The sequence below is a fragment of the Oncorhynchus mykiss genome, chromosome 6, assembly GCF_057628025.1.
Source record: "Oncorhynchus mykiss isolate SJ-2025 chromosome 6, ASM5762802v1, whole genome shotgun sequence".
Taxonomy (NCBI): domain Eukaryota; kingdom Metazoa; phylum Chordata; class Actinopteri; order Salmoniformes; family Salmonidae; genus Oncorhynchus; species Oncorhynchus mykiss.
Genome location: NC_143027.1, coordinates 68,951,536 through 68,974,457, shown reverse-complemented (window position 1 = coordinate 68,974,457; position 22,922 = coordinate 68,951,536). Strand labels below are relative to the sequence as shown.

Below are 22,922 nucleotides of genomic sequence, written 5' to 3'. Positions count from 1 at the left end.
CATATCACCATGTTATATTCATAAGGCATAGTGAGTCTGTCCCCCAGAGAGCAGCCAGCTTAGCCAGCCTTAGCAGAGAGGAGAGCAGCCTAAACTACTCTGATAGGAGACTGCCTGCAGATGGAACACCACCATTGAGAGGAGATACACCAACACACCTCAACAATATGACGCAGATCAATGGCAAAATGCATTACTCTTTTTTTTCCCAGTCAGTGTTGGTGAAGACAGTGGTTTGGTACTGCCAGAGCCAACTTTATCCTGGTTCAGACCATAAAAATTTAATTCTATTCTGTTTACCCAGGATAAATGACCATATTATCAGGTATAACAGCTGAAAGTGCTATCTAATGACACTATATCTGCCTAAGTGATTAGGCAGATATAGGACAAAAGTATGCTTGCCCATGTAAAGTTGGACCTTCCAGTACATGTGGATATCGCCTCACCTCTGACCCCGTTTGATGCACTCTTCCTCTGCCTCTAGCTCCAACTCCAGCTGGTTGACTGAGGCCTGTTGGGAAACCACATTACCAGCTAGAGTAAGCAGTTCCTCTTCCACTGCAGTCAACCTGGTAGAGGGGTAGAGACATTTGGAGAGAAGGGGGACGAAGGGGTGAAATGTGTTGTTGGTGTTGAGGTTGTGTGTGTGCGTGCCTTTTAAAATGATAAACTTGGATTAGCTAACACAACGTGGCATTGGAACACAGGAGTGGTCTCTGTATGCCTATACAGATATTCCATAAAAATCTACCGTTTCCAGCTACAATAGTTACTTACAACATTACCAATGTCTACACTGTATTTCTGATCAATTTGATGCTAATTTAATGGACAAATGTGCTTTTCTTTCAAAACAAGGGCATTTCTAAATGACACCAAACTTTTGAACAGTAGTATATATATATATATATATATATATATATATATATAGTACACGTCAAAAGTTGACACACCTACTCATTACAGGTCCTTCAAAAAATAAAATACATCTACATTGTAGAATCATAGTGAAGAAATCAAAACTAGGAAATAACACATATGGAATCATGTAGTAACCAAAATAAAGTGTTAAACAAATCAAAATATATTTTATATTTGAGATTCTTCAAAGTAGCCACCCATTTCCTTGATGACAGCATTGCACACTCTTGCCATTATCTCAACCAGCTTCATGAGGTAATCACCTGGAATGCATTTTAGTTAACAGGTGTCCCTTGTTAAAAGTTAATTTATGGAATTTCTTTCCTTATTGCATTTGAGCCAAGAAGGTGTTCCTTCTTAAAAGTTAATTTGTGTCGAATTTATTTCCTTCTTAATGCATTTGAGCTAACCAGTTGTGTTATGACAAGGTATGTGGTATTCTGTATAAGGCCTTCATGGTCAAATTGCTGAAAAGAAACCACTATATAAACATGGCTTAAGCCTGATGAATTTACTGTGTTAAATGAGGCCTCACCTCCTGGCTACACTAGTGACCATATCCCCCGTGCATCCCGCAAAGGCGGAGGTGTTGCTAACATTTACGATAGCAAATTTCAATTTACAAAAAAAAAAAAAAAAAAATACGTTTTCGTCTTTTGAGCTTCTAGTCATGAAATCTATGCAGCCTACTCAATCACTTTTTATAGCTACTGTTTACAGGCCTCCTGGGCCATATACAGCGTTCCTCATTGAGTTCCCTGAATTCCTATCGGACCTTGTAGTCATAGCAAATAATATTCTAATCTTTGGTGACTTTAATATTCACATGGAAAAGTCCACAGACCCACTCCAAAAGGCTTTCGGAGCCATCATCGACTCAGTGGGTTTTGTCCAACATGTCCCTGGACCCACTCACTGTCACAGTCATACTCTGGACCTAGTTTTGTCCCATGGAATAAATATTGTGGATCTTAATGTTTTTCCTCATAATCCTGGACTATCGGACCACCATTTTATTACGTTTGCAATTGCAACAAATAATCTGCTCAGACCCCAACCAAGGAACATCAAAAGTCGTGCTATAAATTCACAGACAACACAAAGATTCCTTGACGTCCTTCCAGATTCCCTCTGTCTACCCAAGGACGCCAGAGGACAAAAATCAGTTAACCACCTAACTGAGGAACTCAATATAACCTTGCGCAATGCCCTAGATGCAGTTGCACCCCTAAAAACTAAAAAACATGTCTCATAAGAAACTAGCTCCCTGGTACACAGAAAATACCCGAGCTCTGAAGCAAGCTTCCAGAAAATTGGAACGGAAATGGCGCCACACCAAACTGGAAGTCTTCAGACTAGCTTGGAAAGACAGTACCGAAGAGCCCTTACTGCTGCTCGATCATCCTATTTTTCTAACTTAATTGAGGAAAATAAGAACAATCCGAAATTCCATTTTGATACTGTCGCAAAGCTAACTAAAAAGCAGCATTCCCCAAGAGAGGATGGCTTTCACTTTAGCAGTGATAAATTCATGAACTTCTTTGAGGAAAAGATCATGATTATTAGAAAGCAAATTACGGACTCCTGTTTAAATCTGCGTATTCCTTCAAAGCTCAGTTGTCCTGAGTCTGCACAACTCTGCCAGGACCTAGGATCAAGAGAGACGCTCAAGTGTTTTAGTACTATATCTCTTGACACAATGATGAAAATAATCATGGCCTCTAAACCTTCAAGCTGCATACTGGACCCTATTCCAACTAAACTAGTGAAAGAGCTGCTTCCTGTGCTTGGCCCTCCTATGTTGAACATAATAAACGGCTTTCTATCCACCGGATGTGTACCAAACTCACTAAAAGTGGCAGTAATAAAGCCTCTCTTGAAAAAGCCAAACCTTGACCCAGAAAATATAAAAAACTAATCGGCCTATATCGAATCTTCCATTCCTCTCAAAAATTTTAGAAAAGGCTGTTGTGCAGCAACTCACTGCCTTCCTGAAGACAAACAATGTATACGGAATGCTTCAGTCTGGTTTTAGACCCCATCATAGCACTGAGACTGCACTTGTGAAGGTGGTAAATGACCTTTTAATGGCATCAGACCGAGGCTCTGCATCTGTCCTCGTGCTCCTAGACCTTAGTTCTGCTTTTGATACCATCGATCACCACATTCTTTTGGAGAGATTGGAAACCCAAATTGGTCTACACGGACAAGTTCTGGCCTGGTTTAGATCTTATCTGTCGGAAAGATATCAGTTTGTCTCTGTGAATGGTTTGTCCTCTGACAAATCAACTGTAAATTTCGGTGTTATACAAGGTTCCGTTTTAGGACCACTATTGTTTTCACTATATATTTTACCTCTTGGGGATGTCATTCGAAAACATAATGTTAACTTTCACTGCTATGCGGATGACACACAGCTGTACATTTCAATGAAACATGGTGAAGCCCCAAAATTGCCCACGCTAGAAGCATGTGTTTCAGACATAAGGAAGTGGATGGCTGCAAACTTTATACTTTTAAACTCGGACAAAACAGAGATGCTTGTTCTAGGTCCCAAGAAACAAAGAGATCTTCTGTTGAATCTGACAATTAATTTTAATGGTTGTACAGTCGTCGCAAATAAAAAACTGTCAAGGACCTCGGCGTTACTCTGGACCCTGATCTCTCTTTTGAAGAACATATCAAGACCATTTCAAGGACAGCTTTTTTCCATCTACGTAACATTGCAAAAATCTGAAACTTTCTGTCCAAAAATGATGCAGAAAAATTAATCCATGCTTTTGTCACTTCTAGGTTAAACTACTGCAATGCTCTACTTTCCGGCTACCCGGATAAAGCACTAAATAAACTTCAGTTAGTGCTAAATACGGCTGCTAGAATCCTGACTAGAACCAAAAATGTTGATCATATTACTCCAGTGCTAGCCTCCCTACACTGGCTTCCTGTCAAAGCAAGGGCTGATTTCAAGGTTTTACTGCTAACCTACAAAGCATTACATGGGCTTGCTCCTACCCATCTCTCTGATTTGGTCCTGCCGTACATACCTACACGTACGCTACGGTCACAAGACGCAGGCCTCCTAATTGTCCCTAGAATTTCTAAGCAAACAGCTGGAGGCAGGGCTTTCTCCTATAGAGCTCCATTTTTATGGAAAGGTCTGCCTACCCATGTCAGAGACGCAAACTTGGTCTCAACCTTTAAGTCTTTATTGAAGACTCATCTCTTCAGTGGGTCATATGATTGAGTGTAGTCTGGCCCAGGAGTGGGAAGGTGAACGGAAAGGCTCTGGAGCAACGAACCGCCCTTGCTGTCTCTGCCTGGCCGGTTCCCCTCTTTCCACTGGGATTCTCTGCCTAACCCAATTACAGGGGCACTGGCTTACTGGGGCTCTCTCATACCGTCGCTAGGAGGGGTGCGTCACTTGAGTGGGTTGAGTCACCGATGTGATCATCCTGTCTGGGTTGGCGCCCCCCCTTGGGTTGTGCCGTGGCGGAGATCTTTGTGGGCTATACTCAGCCTTGTCTCAGGATGGTAAGTTGGTGGTTGAAGATATCCCTCTAGTGGTGTGGGGGCTGTGCTTTGGCAAAGTGGGTGGGGTTATATCCTTCCTGTTTGGCCCTGTCCGGGGGTGTCCTCGGATGGGGCCACAGTGTCTCCTGACCCCTCCTGTCTCAGCCTCCAGTATTTATGCTGCAGTAGTTTATGTGTCGGGGGACTAGGGTCAGTTTGTTATATCTGGAGTACTTCTCCTGTCCTATTCGGTGTCCTGTGCGAATTTAAGTGTGCTCTCTCTAATTCTCTCTTTCTTTCTCTCTCTCGGAGGACCTGAGCCCTAGGACCATGCCTCAGGACTACCTGACATGATGACTCCTTGCTGTTCCCAGTCCACCTGGCCGTGCTGCTGCTCCAGTTTCAACTGTTCTGCCTTATTATTATTGGACCATGCTGGTCATTTATGAACATTTGAACATCGTGGCCATGTTCTGTTATAATCTCCACCCGGCACAGCCAGAAGAGGACTGGCCACCCCACATAGCCTGGTTCCTCTCTAGGTTTCTTCCTAGGTTTTGGCCTTTCTAGGGAGTTTTTCCTAGCCACCGTGCTTCTACACCTGCATTGCTTGCTGTTTGGGGTTTTAGGCTGGGTTTCTGTACAGCACTTTGAGATATCAGCTGATGTACGAAGGGCTATATAAATACATTTGATTTGATTTACGAAAGGACACCAATAAGAAGATAATTTCTTGGAGATTTCTGGTTCCAACCACCGTGTGGGTGAACGGATGATCTCCGCATGTGTGGTTCCCACAGTGAAGCATGGAGGAGGTGGTGTTATGGTGTGGGGATGCTTTGCTGGTGACACTCTGTGTGATTTATTTAGAATTCAAGGCTCACTTAACCAGCATGACTACCACAGCATTCTGCAGAGATACGACATCCCATCTAGTTTAGGCTTAGTGGGCCTATCCTTTGTTTTTCAACAGGACATTGACCCAACACACCTCCAGGTTGTGTAAGGGCTATTTGACCAAGAAGGAGTGATGGCGTGCTGCATCAGATGACCTGGCCTCCACAATCCCCCGACTTCAACCCAAATGAGATGGTTTGGGATAAGTTGGGCTGCAGAGTGAAGGAAATGCAAACAACAAGTGCTCAGCATATGTGGGAACTCCTTCAAGACTGTTGGCAAGACTGTTGGAAAAGCATTCCAGGTGAACCTGGTTGAGACAATGTCAAGAGTGTACAAAGCTGTCATCAAGGCATTAAGGTGATTATTTGAAGAATCTCAAATACAAAATATATTTTGATTTGTTTAACACTTTTACGGTCACTACATGATTTCATGTGTTATTTCATAGTTTTGATGTTTCACTATCATTCTTAAATGTAGAAAATAGTAAAAAATAAATAAAAACACTTGAATGAGAATGTGTGTGTATATACAGTGGGGAGAACAGGTATTTGATACACTGCCGATTTTGTTCCTACTTACAAAGCATGTAGAGGTCTGTAATTTTTTTTATCATAGGTACACTTCAACTGTGAGAGAAAATCACATTGTATGATGATTTTTAAGTAATTAATAGTTACTAGTTCTAGTAATTATTAGTAATTATTAGTTCAGGTCTGGAGACTGGCAAGGCCACTCCAGGACCCTGAGATGCTTCTTACGGAGCCACTCCTTAGTTGCCCTGGCTGTGTGTTTCGGGTAGTTGTCATGCTGGAAGACCCAGCCACGACCCATCTTCAATGCTCTTACTGAGGGAAGGAGGTTGTTGGCCAAGATCTCACGTTACATGGCCCCATCCATCCTCCCCTCAATACGGTGCAGTCGTCCTGTCCCCTTTGCAGAAAAGCATCCCCAAAGAATGATGTTTCCACCTCCATGCTTCACGGTTGGGATGGTGTTCTTGGGGTTGTACTCATCCTTCTTCTTCCTCCAAACACGGCGAGTGGAGTTTAGACCAAAAAAGCTATATTGTTGTCTCATCAGACCAAATGACCTTCTCCCATTCCTCCTCTGGATCATCCAGATGGTCATTGGCAAACTTCAGACGGGCCTGGACATGCGCTGGCTTGAGCACGGGGACCTTGCGTGCGCTGCAGGATTTTAATCCATGACGGCGTAGTGTGTTACTAATGGTTTTCTTTGAGACTGTGGTCCCAGCCCTCTTCAGGTCATTGACCAGGTCCTGCCGTGTAGTTCTGGGCTGATCCCTCACCTTCCTCATGGTCATTGGTGCCCCATGAGGTGAGATCTTGCATGGAGCCCCAGACAGAAGGCGATTGACCGTCATCTTGAACTTCTTCCATTTTCTAATAATTGCGCCAACGGTTGTTGCCTTCTCACCAAGCTGCTTGCCTATTGTCCTGTAGCCCATCCCAGCCTTGTGCAGGTCTACAATTGTATCCCTGATGTCCTTACACAGCTCTCTGGTCTTGGCCATTGTATAGAGGTTGAAGTCTGTTTGATTGAGTGTGTGGACAGGTGTCTTTTATACAGGTAACGAGTTCAAACAGGTGCAGTTAATACAAATCAAATCAAATTTTTATCTGTCACATACACATGGTTAGCAGATGTTAATGCGAGTGTAGCGAAATGCTTGTGCTTCTAGTTCCGACAATGCAGTAATAACAAGTAATCTAACTAACAATTCCAAAACTACTGTCTTGTACACAGTGTAAGGGGATAAAGAATATGTACATAAGGATATATGAATGAGTGATGGTACAGAGCAGCATAGGCAAGATACAGTAGATGGTATCGGGTACAGTATGTACAAATGAGATGAGTATGTAAACAAAGTGGCATAGTATAGTATAAAGTGGCTAGTGATACATGTATTACATAAGGATACCGTCGATGATATAGAGTACAGTATATATGTATGCATATGAGATGAATAATGTAGGGTAAGTAACATTTATATAAGGTAGCATTGTTTAAAGTGGCTAGTGATATATTTACATCATTTCCCATCAATTCCCATTATTAAAGTGGCTGGAGTTGAGTCAGTGTCAGTGTGTTGGCAGCAGCCACTCAGTGTTAGTGGTGGCTGTTTAACAGTCTGATGGCCTTGAGATAGAAGCTGTTTTTCAGTCTCTCGGTCCCAGCTTTGATGCACCTGTACTGACCTCGCCTTCTGGATGATAGCGGGGTGAACAGGCAGTGGCTCGGGTGGTTGATGTCCTTGATGATCTTTATGGCCTTCCTGTGACATCGGGTGGTGTAGGTGTCCTGGAGGGCAGGTAGTTTGCCCCCGGTGATGCGTTGTGCAGACCTCACTACCCTCTGGAGAGCCTTACGGTTGAGGGCGGTGCAGTTGCCATACCAGGCGGTGATACAGCCCGCCAGGATGCTCTCGATTGTGCATCTGTAGAAGTTTGTGAGTGCTTTTGGTGACAAGCCGAATTTCTTCAGCCTCCTGAGGTTGAAGAGGCGCTGCTGCGCCTTCTTCACGATGCTGTCTGTGTGAGTGGACCAATTCAGTTTGTCTGTGATGTGTATGCCGAGGAACTTAAAACTTGCTACCCTCTCCACTACTGTTCCATCGATGTGGATAGGGGGGTGTTCCCTCTGCTGTTTCCTGAAGTCCACAATCATCTCCTTAGTTTTGTTGACGTTGAGTGTGAGGTTATTTTCCTGACACCACACTCCGAGGGCCCTCACCTCCTCCCTGTAGGCCGCCTCGTCGTTGTTGGTAATCAAGCCTACCACTGTTGTGTCGTCCGCAAACTTGATGATTGAGTTGGAGGCGTGCGTGGCCACGCAGTCGTGGGTGAACAGGGAGTACAGGAGAGGGCTCAGAACGCACCCTTGTGGGGCCCCAGTGTTGAGGATCAGCGGGGAGGAGATGTTGTTGCCTACCCTCACCACCTGGGGGCGGCCCGTCAGGAAGTCCAGTACCCAGTTGCACAGGGCGGGGTCGAGACCCAGGGTCTCGAGCTTGATGACGAGCTTGGAGGGTACTATGGTGTTGAATGCCGAGCGTATTCGTCAATACAGGTAATGAGTGGAGAACAGGAGGGCTTTTTAAAGAAAAACTAACAGGTCTGTGAGAGCCAGAATTCTTACTGGTTGGTAGGTGATCAAATACTCATACAATGTGATTTTCTGGATTTTTGTTTTAGATTCCGTCCCTCACAGTTGAAGTGTACCTATGATAAAAATGACAGACCTCTACATGCTTTGTAAGTAGGAAAACCTGCAAAATCGGCAGTGTATCAAATACTTGTTCTCCCCACTGTATATACACACACACAGTGGAAGTCGGAAGTTTACATACACTTTGGAATCATTAAAACTAGTTTTTCAACCCCTCCACAAATTTCTTGTTAACAAACTATAGCTTTGGCAAGTTGGTTAGGACATCTACTTTGTGGATGATACAAGACATTTTTCCAACAATTGTTTACAGACAGATTATTTCACTTATAATTCCCTGTATCACAATTCCAGTGGGTCAGAAGTTTGCATACACTAAGTTGACTGTGCATTTAAACAGTTTGGAAAATTCCAGAAAATGATGGCATGGCTTTAGAAGCTTCTGATAGGCTAATTGACATCATTTGAATCAATTGGAGGTGTACCTGTGGACGTATTTCAAGGCCTATCTTCCAACTCAGTGCCTCTTTGCTTGACATCATGGGAAAATCAAAAGAAATCAGCCAAGACCTCAGAAACTTTTTTGTAGACCTCCAGAAGTCTGCTACATCCTTAGGAACAATTTCCAAACGCCTGAAGGTACCACATTCATCTGTACAAACAATAGTACGCAAGTATAAACACCGTGGGACCACGCAACCGTCATACCGCTCAGGAAGGAGACGCGTTCTGTCTCCTAGAGATGAACGTACTTTGGTGCGAAAAGTGCAAATCAATTCCAGAACAACAGCAAAGGACCTTGTGAAGATCCTGGAGGAAACAGGCACAAAAGTATCTATATCCACAGTAAAACGAGTCCTATTTCGACATAACCTGAAAGGCCGCTCAGCAAGAAAGAAGCCACTGCTCCAAAACCACCATAAAACAGCCAGACTACGGTTTGCAACTGCACATGGAGACAAAAATCTTACTTTTTGGAGAAATGTCCTCTGGTATGATGAAACAAAAATAGAACTGTTTGGCCTGTTTTTATTGTTACGTTACAGACTTTTAAAAATAAATAATTATCCTCATCAATCTACACAAATTACCCCATAATGACAAAGCAAAAACAGTTTTTTATACATTTTTATTTTTTTAAATAACGGAAATATCACATTTACTTAAGTATTCAGACCCTTAACCAGTACTCTGTTGAAGCACCTTTGGCAGCAATGACAGCCAAGTCTTTTTGGGTATGACACTACAAGCTTGGCACACCTGTATTTGGGGAGTTTCTCCCATTCTTCTCTGCAGATCCTCTCAAGCTCTGTCAGGTTGGATGGGGAGTGTCGCTGCACAGCTATTTTCAGGTCTCTCCACAGGTGTTTGATCAGGTTCAAGTCCGGGCTCTGGCTGGGCCACTCAAAGACATTCAGAGAGACTGGTCCCAAAGCCACTGCTGCGTTGTCTTGGCTGTGTACTTAGGGTAGTTGTCCTGTTGACTCGGTGTGCAATGAACGCAAGAGAAGTGACACAATTTCCCTAGTTAACATTAATTTCTTTTAACTAAATATGCAGGTTTAAAAAAATATATACTTCTGTGTATTGATTTTTAGAAAGGCATTGATGTTTGTGGTTAGGTACATTCGTGCAACGATTGTGCTTTTGTTAAATCACTCATTTGGCGAAGTAGTCTGTAATTCAATAATAAATTAACAGGCACCGCATTGATTATATGCAATGCAGCTAGTTAACCTACTAATATCATCAACCATGTGAGTTAACTAGTGATTATGTTTAGATTGATTGTTTTTTAAAAGATACGTTTAATTCTAGCCTGCAACTTACCTTGGCTCCTCGCTGCACTCAGGTAACAGGTGGTCAAGCCTGCCACGCAGTAACCTTGTGGAATGCAATGTAATCGGCCATAATCGGCATCCAAAAATGGCGATTACCGATTGTTATGAAAACCTGAAATCGCCCAATTTTTCAGTTTTTGATTTGTTAAAAAAGTTTGATATATCCAATAAATGTCGTTCCACTTCATGATTGTGTCCCACTTGTTGTTGATTCTTCACAAAAAAAATACAGTTTTATATCTTTATGTTTGAAGCCTGAAATGTGGCAAAAGGTCGCAAAGTTCAAGGGGGCCGAATACTTTCGCAAAGCACTGTAAAGGCCTAATTGGCGGAGTGCTGCAGAGATGGTTGTCCTTCTGAAAGTTTTTTCAATCTCTCATACAGAGGAACTCTAGAGCTCTGTCAGAGTGACCATCGGGTTCTTGACCAAGGCTGACCAAGGCTCTTCTCCCCCGATTGCTCAGTTTGGCCGGGCGGCCAGTTCTAGGTTGTCTTGGCGGTTCTGAACTTCTTCCATTTAAGAATGATGGAGGCAACTGTTCTTGGGGACCTTCAATGCTGCAGAAATGTTTTGGTACCCTTCCCCAGATCTGTGCCTCGACACAATCCTGTCTCAGAGCTCTACGGACAAATCCTTCGACCTCATGACTTGGTTTTTCTCTGAGATGCACTGTCAACTGTGGGAACCTTACTGTATAGACATACGTGTGCCTTTCCAAATCATGTCCAATCAATTGAATTTACCACAGGTGGAATCCAATCAAGTTGTAGAAACATCTCAAGGATGATCAATGGAAACAGGATGCACCTGATTTCAATTTCAAGTCTCATTGCAAAGGGTCTGAATACTTAAGTAAATAAGGTATATGTTTTTTGTTTTTATAAATGTGAAAAAAATTATAAAAACCTGTTTTTGCTGTGTCATTATGTGGTATTGTATGTAGATTGATGAGGATTTAGTACATTTTAGAATGAGGCTTTTTGGGGGAAAAGTCAAGGGGTCTGAATATTTTTTGATTGCGCTGTGCCTGTGTGTGCGTATAAACTAACCTGTGCTGGATCCCCTCCACTGTAAGCTCATTTAGTTCCAGCTCTCCAGTCTTTAGTCGATCTGTGTTCTCCAGAAGACCAGAGTCAAACTCCACACACACCGGAACCTCCCCTACAGACCTGAACACACATGGTGAAACTTTTCAGCCTCTTGACTGCACTAAGATCTGAATATTTACATTTGAGTAATTTAGCAGATTCTCTTATCCAGAGTGACTTGCAGCTGAATACCTGTTCTGTTGGATGAAGCTCTCGTACTCTCTGTGTGGCTCTATGGCCATCAAAGCAGCAGACATCTCCTCGTGGACAGATACGACCTCATGTTGGAGCATACTGGACATGTCATAGTACTCCTGCAGGATCTCCTTCCTGGGTTACAGGGCAAAAGTCAGAGGTCAGGGCCGTATTATTCCATCCTGGTCTGGGGACCCACTGGGTGTGCAGGCTTTTTTCTAGCCCAGCACTAATGTACCATCTAATCAAAGGCTTGATGATCAGTTATTAAATAGGTACAGTGACTTCGGAAAGTATTCAGACCCCTTAACTTTTTCCACATTTTGTTAGGTTATAGCCTTATTCTAAAATTAAATCTACACACAATACCCCATAATGACAAAGCAAAAACTGTTTAGAAATGTTTGCTGATTCATAAAAAATCGAAATAAACAGAACTATGACATTTACATAAGTATTCAGACCCTTTACTCACTACTTTGTTGAAGCACCGTTGGCAGCGATTACAGCCTCGATTCATCTTGAGTATGATCCTACAAGCTTGGCACACCTGTACTTGGGTAGTTTCTCCCATTCTTCTCAGCAGATCTTCTCAAGCTCTGTCAGGCTGAATGGGGAGGGTTGCTGCACAGCTATTTTCAGGTCTCTCCAGAGATGTTTGATTGAGTTCAAGTCCGGGCTCTGGCTGAGCCACTCAAGGACATGCATGCTCTTCAACCGATTGCTGCCCGCACCCGCCCGCCCGACTAGCATCACTAACTCTGGAAGGTTCTGACGTAGAATATGTGGACAACTACAAATACCTAGGTGTCTGGTTAGACTGTAAACTCCCCTTCCAGACTCACATTAAGCATCTCCAATTCAAAATTAAATCTAGAATTGGCTTCCTATTTTGCAACAAAGCCTCCTTCACTCATGCTGCCAAACATACTGGAGGTCGACCGATTAATCGGAATGGCCGATTAATTAGGGCCGATTTCAAGTTTTCATAACAATCGGTAATCTGCATTTTTGGACACCGATTATATTGCACTCCACGAGACAGTCTCTGTTATGCGAGTGCATCACGGAGCCACGGTAAGGTGCTAGCTAGCATTAAACTTATCTTATAAAAAAACAATCAATCCTAACATAATCCCTAGTTAACTACACATGGTTGATGATATTACTAGTTTATCTAGCTTGTCCTCCGTTGTATATAATCGATGCGGTGGCTGTTAATTTATCATTGAATCACGGCCTACTTCGCCAAACGGGTGATTTAACAAGCACATACGCAAAAAAGTACTGTCGTTGCACCAATGTGTACCTAACCATAAACATCAACGCCTTTCTTAAAATCAATACACAAGTATATATTTTTAAACCTGCATATTTAGTAAACATTGCCTGCTAAAATGAATTTCTTTTAACTAGGGAAATTGTGTTAATTCTCTTGCGTTCTGTGCAACAGAGTTAGGGTATATGCATCAGTTTGGGCCGTCTGGTTTTTTGCTTACTGTGTGAAGACTACTTCTTCCTAACAAAGACAGCCAACTGCGCCAAACGGGGGATGATTTAACAAAAGCGCATTTGCGAAAAAAGCACAATCGTTGCACGAATGTATCTAGCCATAAACATCAATGCCTTTCTTAAAATCAATACACAAGTATATATTTCTTAAACCTGCATATTTAGTTAAAATAAATTAATGTTAGAAGGCAATATTATCTAGGGACATTGTGTCACTTCTCTTGCGTTCATTGCACGCAGAGTCAGGGTATATGCAACAGTTTGGGCCGCCTGGCTCATTGAGAACTAATTTGCCAGAATTGTACATAATTATGACATAACATTGAAGGTTGTGAATTGTAACAGCAAAATGTAGGCTTATGGATGCCACCCGTTAGATAAAATACGGAACGGTTCCGTATTTCACTGAAAGAATAAACTTTTTGTTTTCGAAATTATAGTTTTACGGATTTGACCATATTAATGACCTAAGGCTCGTAATTTCTGTGTGTTATTATATTATAATTAAGTCTATGATTTGATAGAGCAGTCTGACTGAGCAGTGGTAGGCAGCAGCAGGCTCATAAGCATTCATTCAAACAGCACTTTCCTGCATTTGCCAGCACCTCTTAGCAATGCTTCAAGCATTGCACTGTTCATGACTTCAAGCCCAAGATTAGGCTGGCAATACTAAAGTACCTATTAGAACAATAGTCAAAGGTATATGAAATACAAATGGTAGAGAGAGAAATAGTCCTATAATTACTACAACCTAAAACTTCTTACCTGGGAATATTGAAGACTCATGTTAAAAGGAACCACCAGCTTTCATATGTTCTCATGTTCTGAGCAATGAACTTTTTTACATGGCACATATTGCACTTTCTTCTCCAACACTTTGTTTTTGCATTATTTAAACCAAATTGAACATGTTTCATAATTTATTTGAGACTAAATTGATTTTATTGATGTATTATATATATATTAAGTTAAAATAAAAGTGTTCATTGTTCATTCAGTATTGTTGAAATTGTCATTATTACAAATAAATATATATATATATATATATATATATATATATATATATATATATATATATATATATATATATATATATATATATATATATATATATATATATATATATATATATATATAAAACATACTTTTTTTAAACATTTAAAAATGAATAAACAAATAAAAATAAAAAAATAAAAATCGGCCGACTAATCAGTATCGGCTTTTTTTGGTCCTCCAATAATCAGTATCGGAGTTGAAAAATCATAGTCGGTCGACCTCTAAAACATACCCTCGTAAAACTGACTATTCTACCTATCCTTGACTTCGGCGATGTCATTTACAAAATAGCCTCCAACACTCTACTCAGCAAATTGGATGTAGTCTATCACAGTGCCATCCGTTTTGTCACCAAAGTCCATATACTACCCACCACTGCGATCTGTATACTCTTGTTGGCTGGCCCTCGCTACATATTCGTCGCCAAACCCACTGGCTCCAGGTCAATTATAAGTCTTTGCTACGTAAAGCCCTGCCTTATCTCAGCTCACTGGTCACCATAGCAACACGCGCTCCAGCAGGTATATTTCACTGGTCATCCCCAAAGCCAACACCTCATTTGGCCGCCTTTCCTTCCAGTTCTCTGCTGCCAATGACTGGAACGAATTGCAAAAATCACTGAAGCTGGAGACATATCTCCCTCACTAACTTTAAGCATTAACAATCAGAGCAGCTTACCAACCACTCTACCTGTACACAGCCAATCTGTAGATAGCACACCCACCCCATATTGTTATTTATTTTTTTGCTCTTTTGCACCCCAGTATCTCGACTTGCACATCATCATCTGCACATCTATCACTCCAGTGTTCATGCTAAATTGTCATTATTTCGCCACCATGGCCTATTTATTGCCTTAACTCCCTAATCTTACTACATTTGCACACACTGTACATAGACTTTTCTATTGTGTTATTGACTGTATGTTTTGTTTATCCTTTGTGTAACTCTGTGTTGTTGTTTTTGGACGCACTGCTTTGCTTTATCTTGGCCAGGTCACAAGTTGAAAATGAGATCTTGTTCTCAACTGGCCTACCTGGTTGAAAAAAGTTGAAATTATTATTATTATTTTAATTCAGAGACTTGTCCCGAAACCACTCCTGTGTTGTCTTGGCTGTGTGCTTAGGGTTGTTGTCCTGTTGGATGGTGAACCTTCACCCCAGTCTGAGGTCATGAGAGGTCTAGAGCAGGTTTTCATCAAGGATCTCTCTGTACTTTGCTCCGTTCATCTTTTCCTCGATCCTGACTTGTCTCCCTGTCACTGAAAAACATCCCCACAGCATGATGCTGCCACCACGCTTCACCGTAGGGATGGTGCCAGGTCTCTTCCAGACGTGACGCTTGGCATTCAGGCCAAAGAGTTCAATCTTGGTTTCATCAGACCAGAGAATATTGTTTCTCATGATCTGAGAGTCTTCAGGTGCCTTTTGGCAAACTCCAAGTGGGTTGTCATGTGCCTTTTACTGAAGAGTGGTCTCCGGCTGCCCACTCTACCATAAAGGCCTGAGTGGCGGAGTGCTGCAGAGATGGTTGTCCTTCTGGAAGGTTCTCCAATTTCCACAGAGGAACTCTAGAGCTCTGTCAGTGACCATCGGGTTCTTGATCAACTCCCTGACCAAGGCTCTTCTCCCCCGATTGCTCTTGGCGGTTCCGAACTTCTTCCAATTAAGAATGATGGAGGCCACTGTGTTCTTGGGAACCTTCAATGCGGCAGAAATGTTTTGGTACCCTTCCCCAGATCTGTGCCTCGACACAATCCTGTCTCAGAGCTCTACAGACAATTCTTTCAACCTCATGGCTTGGTTTTTGCTCTGACATGCAATGTCAACTGTGGGACCTTATATAGACAGGTGTGTGCCTTTCCAATTTTTTTTACATTTTTTTTTATTACACCTTTATTTAACCAGGTAGGCTAGTTGAGAACAAGTTCTCATTTACAATTGCGACCTGGCCAAGATAAAGCAAAGCAGTTCGACACATACAACGACACAGAGTTACACATGGAGTAAAACAAACATACAGTCAATAATACAAATCATCATGTCCAATCAATTGAATTTACCACAGGTGAATTCCAATCAAGTTGTAGAAACATCTCAAGGATGATCAATGGAAACAGGATGCACCTGAGATCATTTTAAAAGTCTCATAGCAAAGGGTCTGAATATTTATCTAAATAAGGTATTTCAGTTTTTTATGTGCAAAATGTATAAAAAACAGTTTTCGCTTTGTCTTTATGGGGTATTGTATGTAGATTGCTGAGGAAATTGTTTTATTTAAACAATTTTAGAATAAGGCTGTAACGTAACAAAATGTTTAAAAAGTCAATGGGTCTGAATATTTTCCGAAGGCACTGTATGTATAGTACAGAGCTGCAACAAAAGCCTGCACACCCTGTGGGTCTCCAGGGCCAGTATTGATAACATTATGTGTGTTTGGACAACAGCCCAAAACTATTATGTCAAACTTCTCATGAGAGCACTTGAAATCTTACCATCAAAAGGGAAGGATATTAGGTGAGATACAAAACCATGCAGTGTAACAATGGGATGACCATAGAGTCACAGTACTTCCCTACCGCGCTGTACACACACAATATGATCATCACTGACTGGGAATTCACTGACAGAGTTGTGCTTTCCCCTCACTCACCCACACACACACACACTTACAGTACGAGTACCATCTCCTGCTGTAGGCTCTGTAGTGCCATGAGCAGGGCAGGTTGGGCCTGGTTGTAGTGGTGCTGATGGTACACCTGGGCTGCTCTGACTGACAGAACATACTCATTATGAAGCTCATGGAGCCTCAGAGTAGCCTTCACATAGCGCTCCCTCGCACGCTCACGTTCTTTATCTAAACAAACACATATACATATATCAGTAGAACACACAAATGTAGCATAGAAGTGGAAAAACAATACACATGACAAATAGTCACTACTAATATGATCAACTGTGTTAATTTGGTGAATCAATCGGACATCAGTTGTCTAAACAGAAATATCAGGAGGTAATGATCATCTGTTGTCCAGAATGTAAACCTTTCAGTCAGTCAAAGTGAGAGTGTGTCTGTGCTGTTTGGAGAAATGATATAGAGCAAGAGTGAGCTTCCCCACCTTTACTGGCCTCCTGGTACTTCCTCTTTGCCTGCCCTGCATCCCTCACCAGCTGTCTATAGCTGGCCTTCAGCCTCTCCAGCTCTGTCTGGGTCACCTGACAAATGGAAAGGGTATATTAGTGTTACCTCATCCAAACAAGGTGCATAAATTGAAGAACAAATGGGATGAGTAGAGAGCTATTCAGCCACTCTCTAAGAACAATGAGAGTCCTCAAATACATTTCTACTATCTAACCACACAGCACCGTCATCAGAGGGAAAGGAGGGGATCATAAATGTACTTAAAAAGGAGTGGAGGTGATACTGTACAAACAAGTGATACGGGTGTGGTTTGTTAAAAGTGGGAGTGACTTTCTGAGTCATGATCACTTTCTGAGTCAAAATGCCTATGTAACATTAACCAATTAAAAACAGTTCTGTAGCAATGATGTTTGTGCAGTAGGCTATAGGCCAAATACATTATCACTGTATATTGGCTATGCTTGAATTGCCATGCCAATTATGTTCTTCTCAGACAATTTTGAAATTATATTTAAAAAATGTAGGTATATGATCACACTGGGAATAGATAATTTGTTGTAGTACTTGTGAGGTAGAGCTGAGTGAGCATAGTATTATTATTATTATTTTACTGGACTGATGGCCTGCATCTGATGTTCAGTCTGAGGGGAGGCAGGGAGCAGCGGTCCCTCCGCTGAGAAAAGAGAACAGTCTTCTAGCTGATGGCAAAACTCAAGTCGCACTGCATTATTTCTGCCTCATGTACCAATTCATGTTGTTATTCCTATGATCAGAGAAAGATAAATATTCCTCGATATTAAAAAAGACAAGCCACTAATAATAACAACAATGCAAGCTTATCAAAAATTTGATACAATCATTCATTGCAGCTGCAGTGCTGGTTGTAGCATGAGTTGAAGTAGTGAGAAAGTGTATTTTATGGCTTATAAAAGTGTTGAACAAGGTGCTGACAGTGTTGAACAACAACTTAAACATGAACTTACTCATAAAAACAGTAGCTCTTTGCTGTATTAGTTTTAAAATTTCACAGTATCAACTTTGCTATGACAATGACGGTGCACTTGATTTGTTCTCTAGGTTCGCCGGGTAGGCGGAGTTCTACCTTCTGACACATGAAATGGTTAAAAATGGGAACACTTTGCCTTCCCGGGACTGGGGCTGCTGAATGAAGTGCACCTACCGCCAACAGCATGAAACAAAAAAACTAAACAAAATAAAAAATAGGAACAAGGCTTTATCGTAGTTTTATTTACAGAAATGTTTGGTGATCGACTAGGAATGCCTTGAGATCAACCAGTCGACCGCAATTGACCGGTTGGTGACCACTGATCTAAAGGTTAAAAATAACTATTTTTTAGGGGGTACATCAGATTTATTACTGCAGATAGATTGTGGCTTCCATCAATGTAATTGTCTGCATTATTTCCAATCCCCCATTTGTATATATACAGTTGAAGATGGAAGTTTACATACAGTTAGGTTGGAGTCATTAAAACTTGTTTTTCAACCACTCCACAAATTTCTTGTTAACAAACTATAGTTTTGGCAAGTCGGTTAGGACATCTACTTGTGCATGACACAAGTAACTTTCCCAACAATTGTTTACAGACCGATTATTTCACTGTATCACAATTCCAGTGGGTCAGAAGTTTACAGACACTAAGTTGACTGTGCCTTTAAACAGCTTGGAAAATTCCAGAAAATAATATCATGGCTTTAGATGCTTCTGATAGGATAATTGACATAATTTGAGACAATTGGAGGTGTACCTGTGAATGTATTTCAAGGCCTACTTTCAAACTCAGTGCCCCTTTGCTTGACATCATGGGAAAATCAAAAGAAATCAGCCAAGACCTCAGAAAATAAATTGTAGACCTCCACAAGTCTGGTTCATCCTTGGGAACAATTTCCAAAGGCCTGAAGGTACCACGTTCATCTGTACTAACAATAGTACGCAAGTATAAACACCATGGGACCACACAGCTGTCATACTGCTCAGGAATGAGACACCTTCTGGTTCCTAGAGTTGAACGTACTTTGGTGCGAAAAGTGCAATGCAATCCCAGAACAGCAAAGGACCTTGTGAAGATGCTGGAGGAAACAGGTAAACAAGAATCTATATCCACAGTAAAACAGTTCCTATATTGACATAACCTGAAAGGCCGCTCAGCAAGGATGAAGCCACTGCTCCAAAACCGACATTAAAAAGCCAGACTATGGTTTGCAACTGCACATGGGGACAAAGATCGTACTTATTGGAGGAATGTCCTCTGGTCTGATGAAACAAAAATAGAACTGTTTGGCCATTATTATCATCGATATGTTTGGAGGAAAAAGGGGGAGGCTTGCAAGCCAAAGAACACCACCCCCAACCGTGAAGCACGGGGGTGGCAGCATCATGTTGCGGGGGTGCTTTGCTGCAGGAGGGCCTGTTGCACTTCACAAAATAGATGTTATCATGAGGAAAGAAAATGATGTGGATATATTGAAGCAACATCTCAAGACATCAGTCAGGAAATTAATGTGTCTTCCAAATAGACAATGACTCCAAGCATACTTCCAAAGTTGTTTCAAAATGGCTTAAGGACAACAAAGTCAAGGTATTGGAGTGGCCATCACAAAGCCCTGATCTCAATCATATAGAACATTTGTGGGCAGAGCTGAAAAAGTGTGTGCGAGCAAGGAGGCCTAAAAGTTACACCAGCTCTGTCAGGAGGAATGGGCCAAAAGTCACCCAACTTATTGTGGGAAGCTTGTGGAAGGCTACCTGAAACATTTGATCCAAGTTAAACAATTTAAAGGCAATGCTACCAAATACTAATTGAGTGTATGTAAACTTCTGACCCACTGGGAATGTGATGAAAAAATTAAAACTGAAATAAATCATTCTCTCTACTATTATTCTGACATTTCACATTCTTAAAATAAAGTGGTGATCCTAACTGACCTAAAACTGGGAATTTTTACTGGATTAAATGTTAGGAATTATGAAAAACTGAGTTTAAATGTATTTGGCTAAGGTGTACAGTGGGGCGAAAAAGTATTTAGTCAGCCACCAACTGTGCAAGTTCTCCCACTTAAAAAGATGAAAGAGGCCTGTAATTTTCATCATAGGTACACTTCAACTATGACAGACAAAATTAGAAAAAAAATCCAGAAAATCACATTGTAGGAATTTTACTGAATTTATTAGCAAATTAAGGTGGAAAATAAGTGTTTGGCTTCTACATACTACCCCTCCTGTCTCAGCCTCCAGTAATTATGCTGCAATAGTTTATGTGTCGGGGGTTAGGGTCAGTCTGTTATATCTGGAGTATTTATCCTGTCTTATCCGGTGTCCTGTGTGAATTTAAGTATTCTCCCAAAAGTTCACAAAAGGTTAATTATACATTGCACTACGAAAGTGCAGAGGATGTCTGCATGACGCCTGTGACTTGTTTGTAGTGTACTATACAGGGGTACTAAGGCAAAACCTGACCCAGGCAATGTACAAACTGCAAGCCATAAACCTAACAATTCATTAAAGATTAACACATCATTTGCTCGCCGTAATAGGGTAATGATAGAAACCCTGGAAAGGGCAAAAACTATTGTCATATTAAAGTCCCCGATGGCTTTTGCTCATCAAAATGCATTTGCTATGCAAGAGCAGTTCTCAATTAGACAACAATGGCCAAACTCAGTTACAGCCCATTGGCTTTCATTTCAACTGAGTGCTGTCTGTTAATGAAGTTACAATAACTGTGCAGCTCTGCATCTCAATGAGGAGCACCTGCTGCATATCCACACTGGTGAAAAGGGAATGCATTATATTCACACATTTGTGGTTCTTTTAACTATTTCAAGCCCAAAGTTTAAAACAGCTTTCTTTGCAACCTACGCCACGATCTTCAAATGAAGAACATCATAAAACAGATATATGTTTTGACTGTTTGTTTCAGGTGATAACAGTATTCCTATGAAAGGTATGTAGGCGCAATACGCCTTAATAATAGTAATATTAATAGTCTTACAGTAATAGCCCTTTGTGAAACAGGATTTTTGATAATTATTATTTGTACATTTCCTTTTTTTATTTCACCTTTGTTTAACCAGGTAGACCAGTTGAGAACAAGTTCTCATTTACAACGGCGACCTGGCCAAGATAAAGCAAAGCAGTGCAACAAAAACAACACAGAGTTACACAAACAAACGTACAGTCAATAACACAATAGAAAAATATATGTACAGTGTGTGCAAATGTAGAAGAGTAGGGAAGTAAGGCAATAAATAGGCCATGGAGGTGAAATAATTACAATTTAGCATTAACACTGGAGTGATAGATGTGCAGATGCTGATGTGCAAGTAGAAATACTGGGGTGCAAAAGAGCAAGAGGATAAATAACAATAGGAGGATGAGGTTGGCTGTGTACAGGTACAGTGATCGGTAAGCTGCTCTGACAGCTGATGCTTAAAGAAAGAGAGGGAGATATTAGACTTCAGTTTCAGTGATTTTTGCAATTCGTTCTAGTCAATGGCAGCAGAAAACTGAAAGGAAATGCGGCCAAAGGAGGTGTTGGATTTGGGGATGACCAGTGAAATTTACCTGCTGGAGCCAGAGATACGGGTGGGTGTCGCTATGGTGACCAGTGAGCTGAGATAAGGCGGGGCTTTACCTAGCAACGACTTACAGATGACCTGGAGCCAGTGGGTTTGGCGATGAATATGTAGTGCGGGCCAGCCAATGAGAGCATACAAAACGGATGGCACTGTGATAGACTACATCCAGTTTGCTGAGTAGAGCGTTGGAGGCTATTTTGTAAATGACATCGCCGAAGTCAAGGATCAGTAGGATAGTCAGTTTTACGAGGGTATGTTTGGCAGCATGAGTTAAGGAGGCTTTGTTGCGAAATAGAATGCTGATTCTAGATTTCATTTTGGATTGGAGATGCTTAATGTGAGTCTGGAAGGAGAGTTTACAGACACCTAGGTATTTGTAGTTGTCCACATATTCTAAGTCAGAACCATCCAGAGTAGTGATGCTAGTCAGGCGGGCGGGTGTGGGCAACGATCGGTTGAAGAGCATGCATTTAGTTTTACTAGCATTTAAAAGCAGTTGGAGGCCACGGAAGGAGTGTTGTATGGTATTGATGCTAATTTGGAGGTTTGTTAACACAGTGTCCAAAGAAGGGCCAGAAGTATACAGAATGGTGTCGTCTGCGTAGAGGTGGATCAGAGAATCACCAGCAGCAAGAACGACATCATTGATATATAAAGAGAAAAGAGTTGGCCCGAGAATTGAACCCTGTGGCACCCCCATAGAGACTACCATAGGTCCGGACAACATGCCCTCCGATTTGACACACTGAACTCTATCTGAGAAGTAGTTGGTGAAACAGGCGAGGTAGTCATTTGAGAAACCAAGGCTATTGAGTCTGCCGATAAGAATGCAGTGATTGACAAAGTCGAAAGCCTTGGCCAGGTCGATGAAGACGGCTGCACAGTACTGTCTTTTATCGATGGCGGTTATGATATCGTTTAGGATCTTTAGGAGCGTGGCTGAGGTGCACCCATGACCAG

General features: G+C 41.6%; 1 protein-coding gene across 4 annotated transcripts in view; it reads right to left on the bottom strand.

Annotated features, from left to right (window-relative positions):
* The window catches only part of LOC110526459 (tyrosine-protein kinase Fes/Fps), a 50,148-nt gene that overhangs the window by 14,107 nt on the left and 13,119 nt on the right, over nt 1–22,922 (bottom strand). For all 4 annotated transcript variants that reach the window (XM_090238725.1, XM_021607450.3, XM_021607451.3 and 1 more), the window contains exons 4-8: nt 17,341–17,437; nt 16,895–17,078; nt 11,652–11,789; nt 11,421–11,540; nt 450–572 (exon numbers count right to left, since the gene is read on the bottom strand). In XM_090238725.1, the coding sequence (XP_090094851.1) occupies nt 450–572; nt 11,421–11,540; nt 11,652–11,789; nt 16,895–17,078; nt 17,341–17,437 (662 nt within the window). The remainder of the gene's footprint in view (nt 1–449; nt 573–11,420; nt 11,541–11,651; nt 11,790–16,894; nt 17,079–17,340; nt 17,438–22,922) is intronic.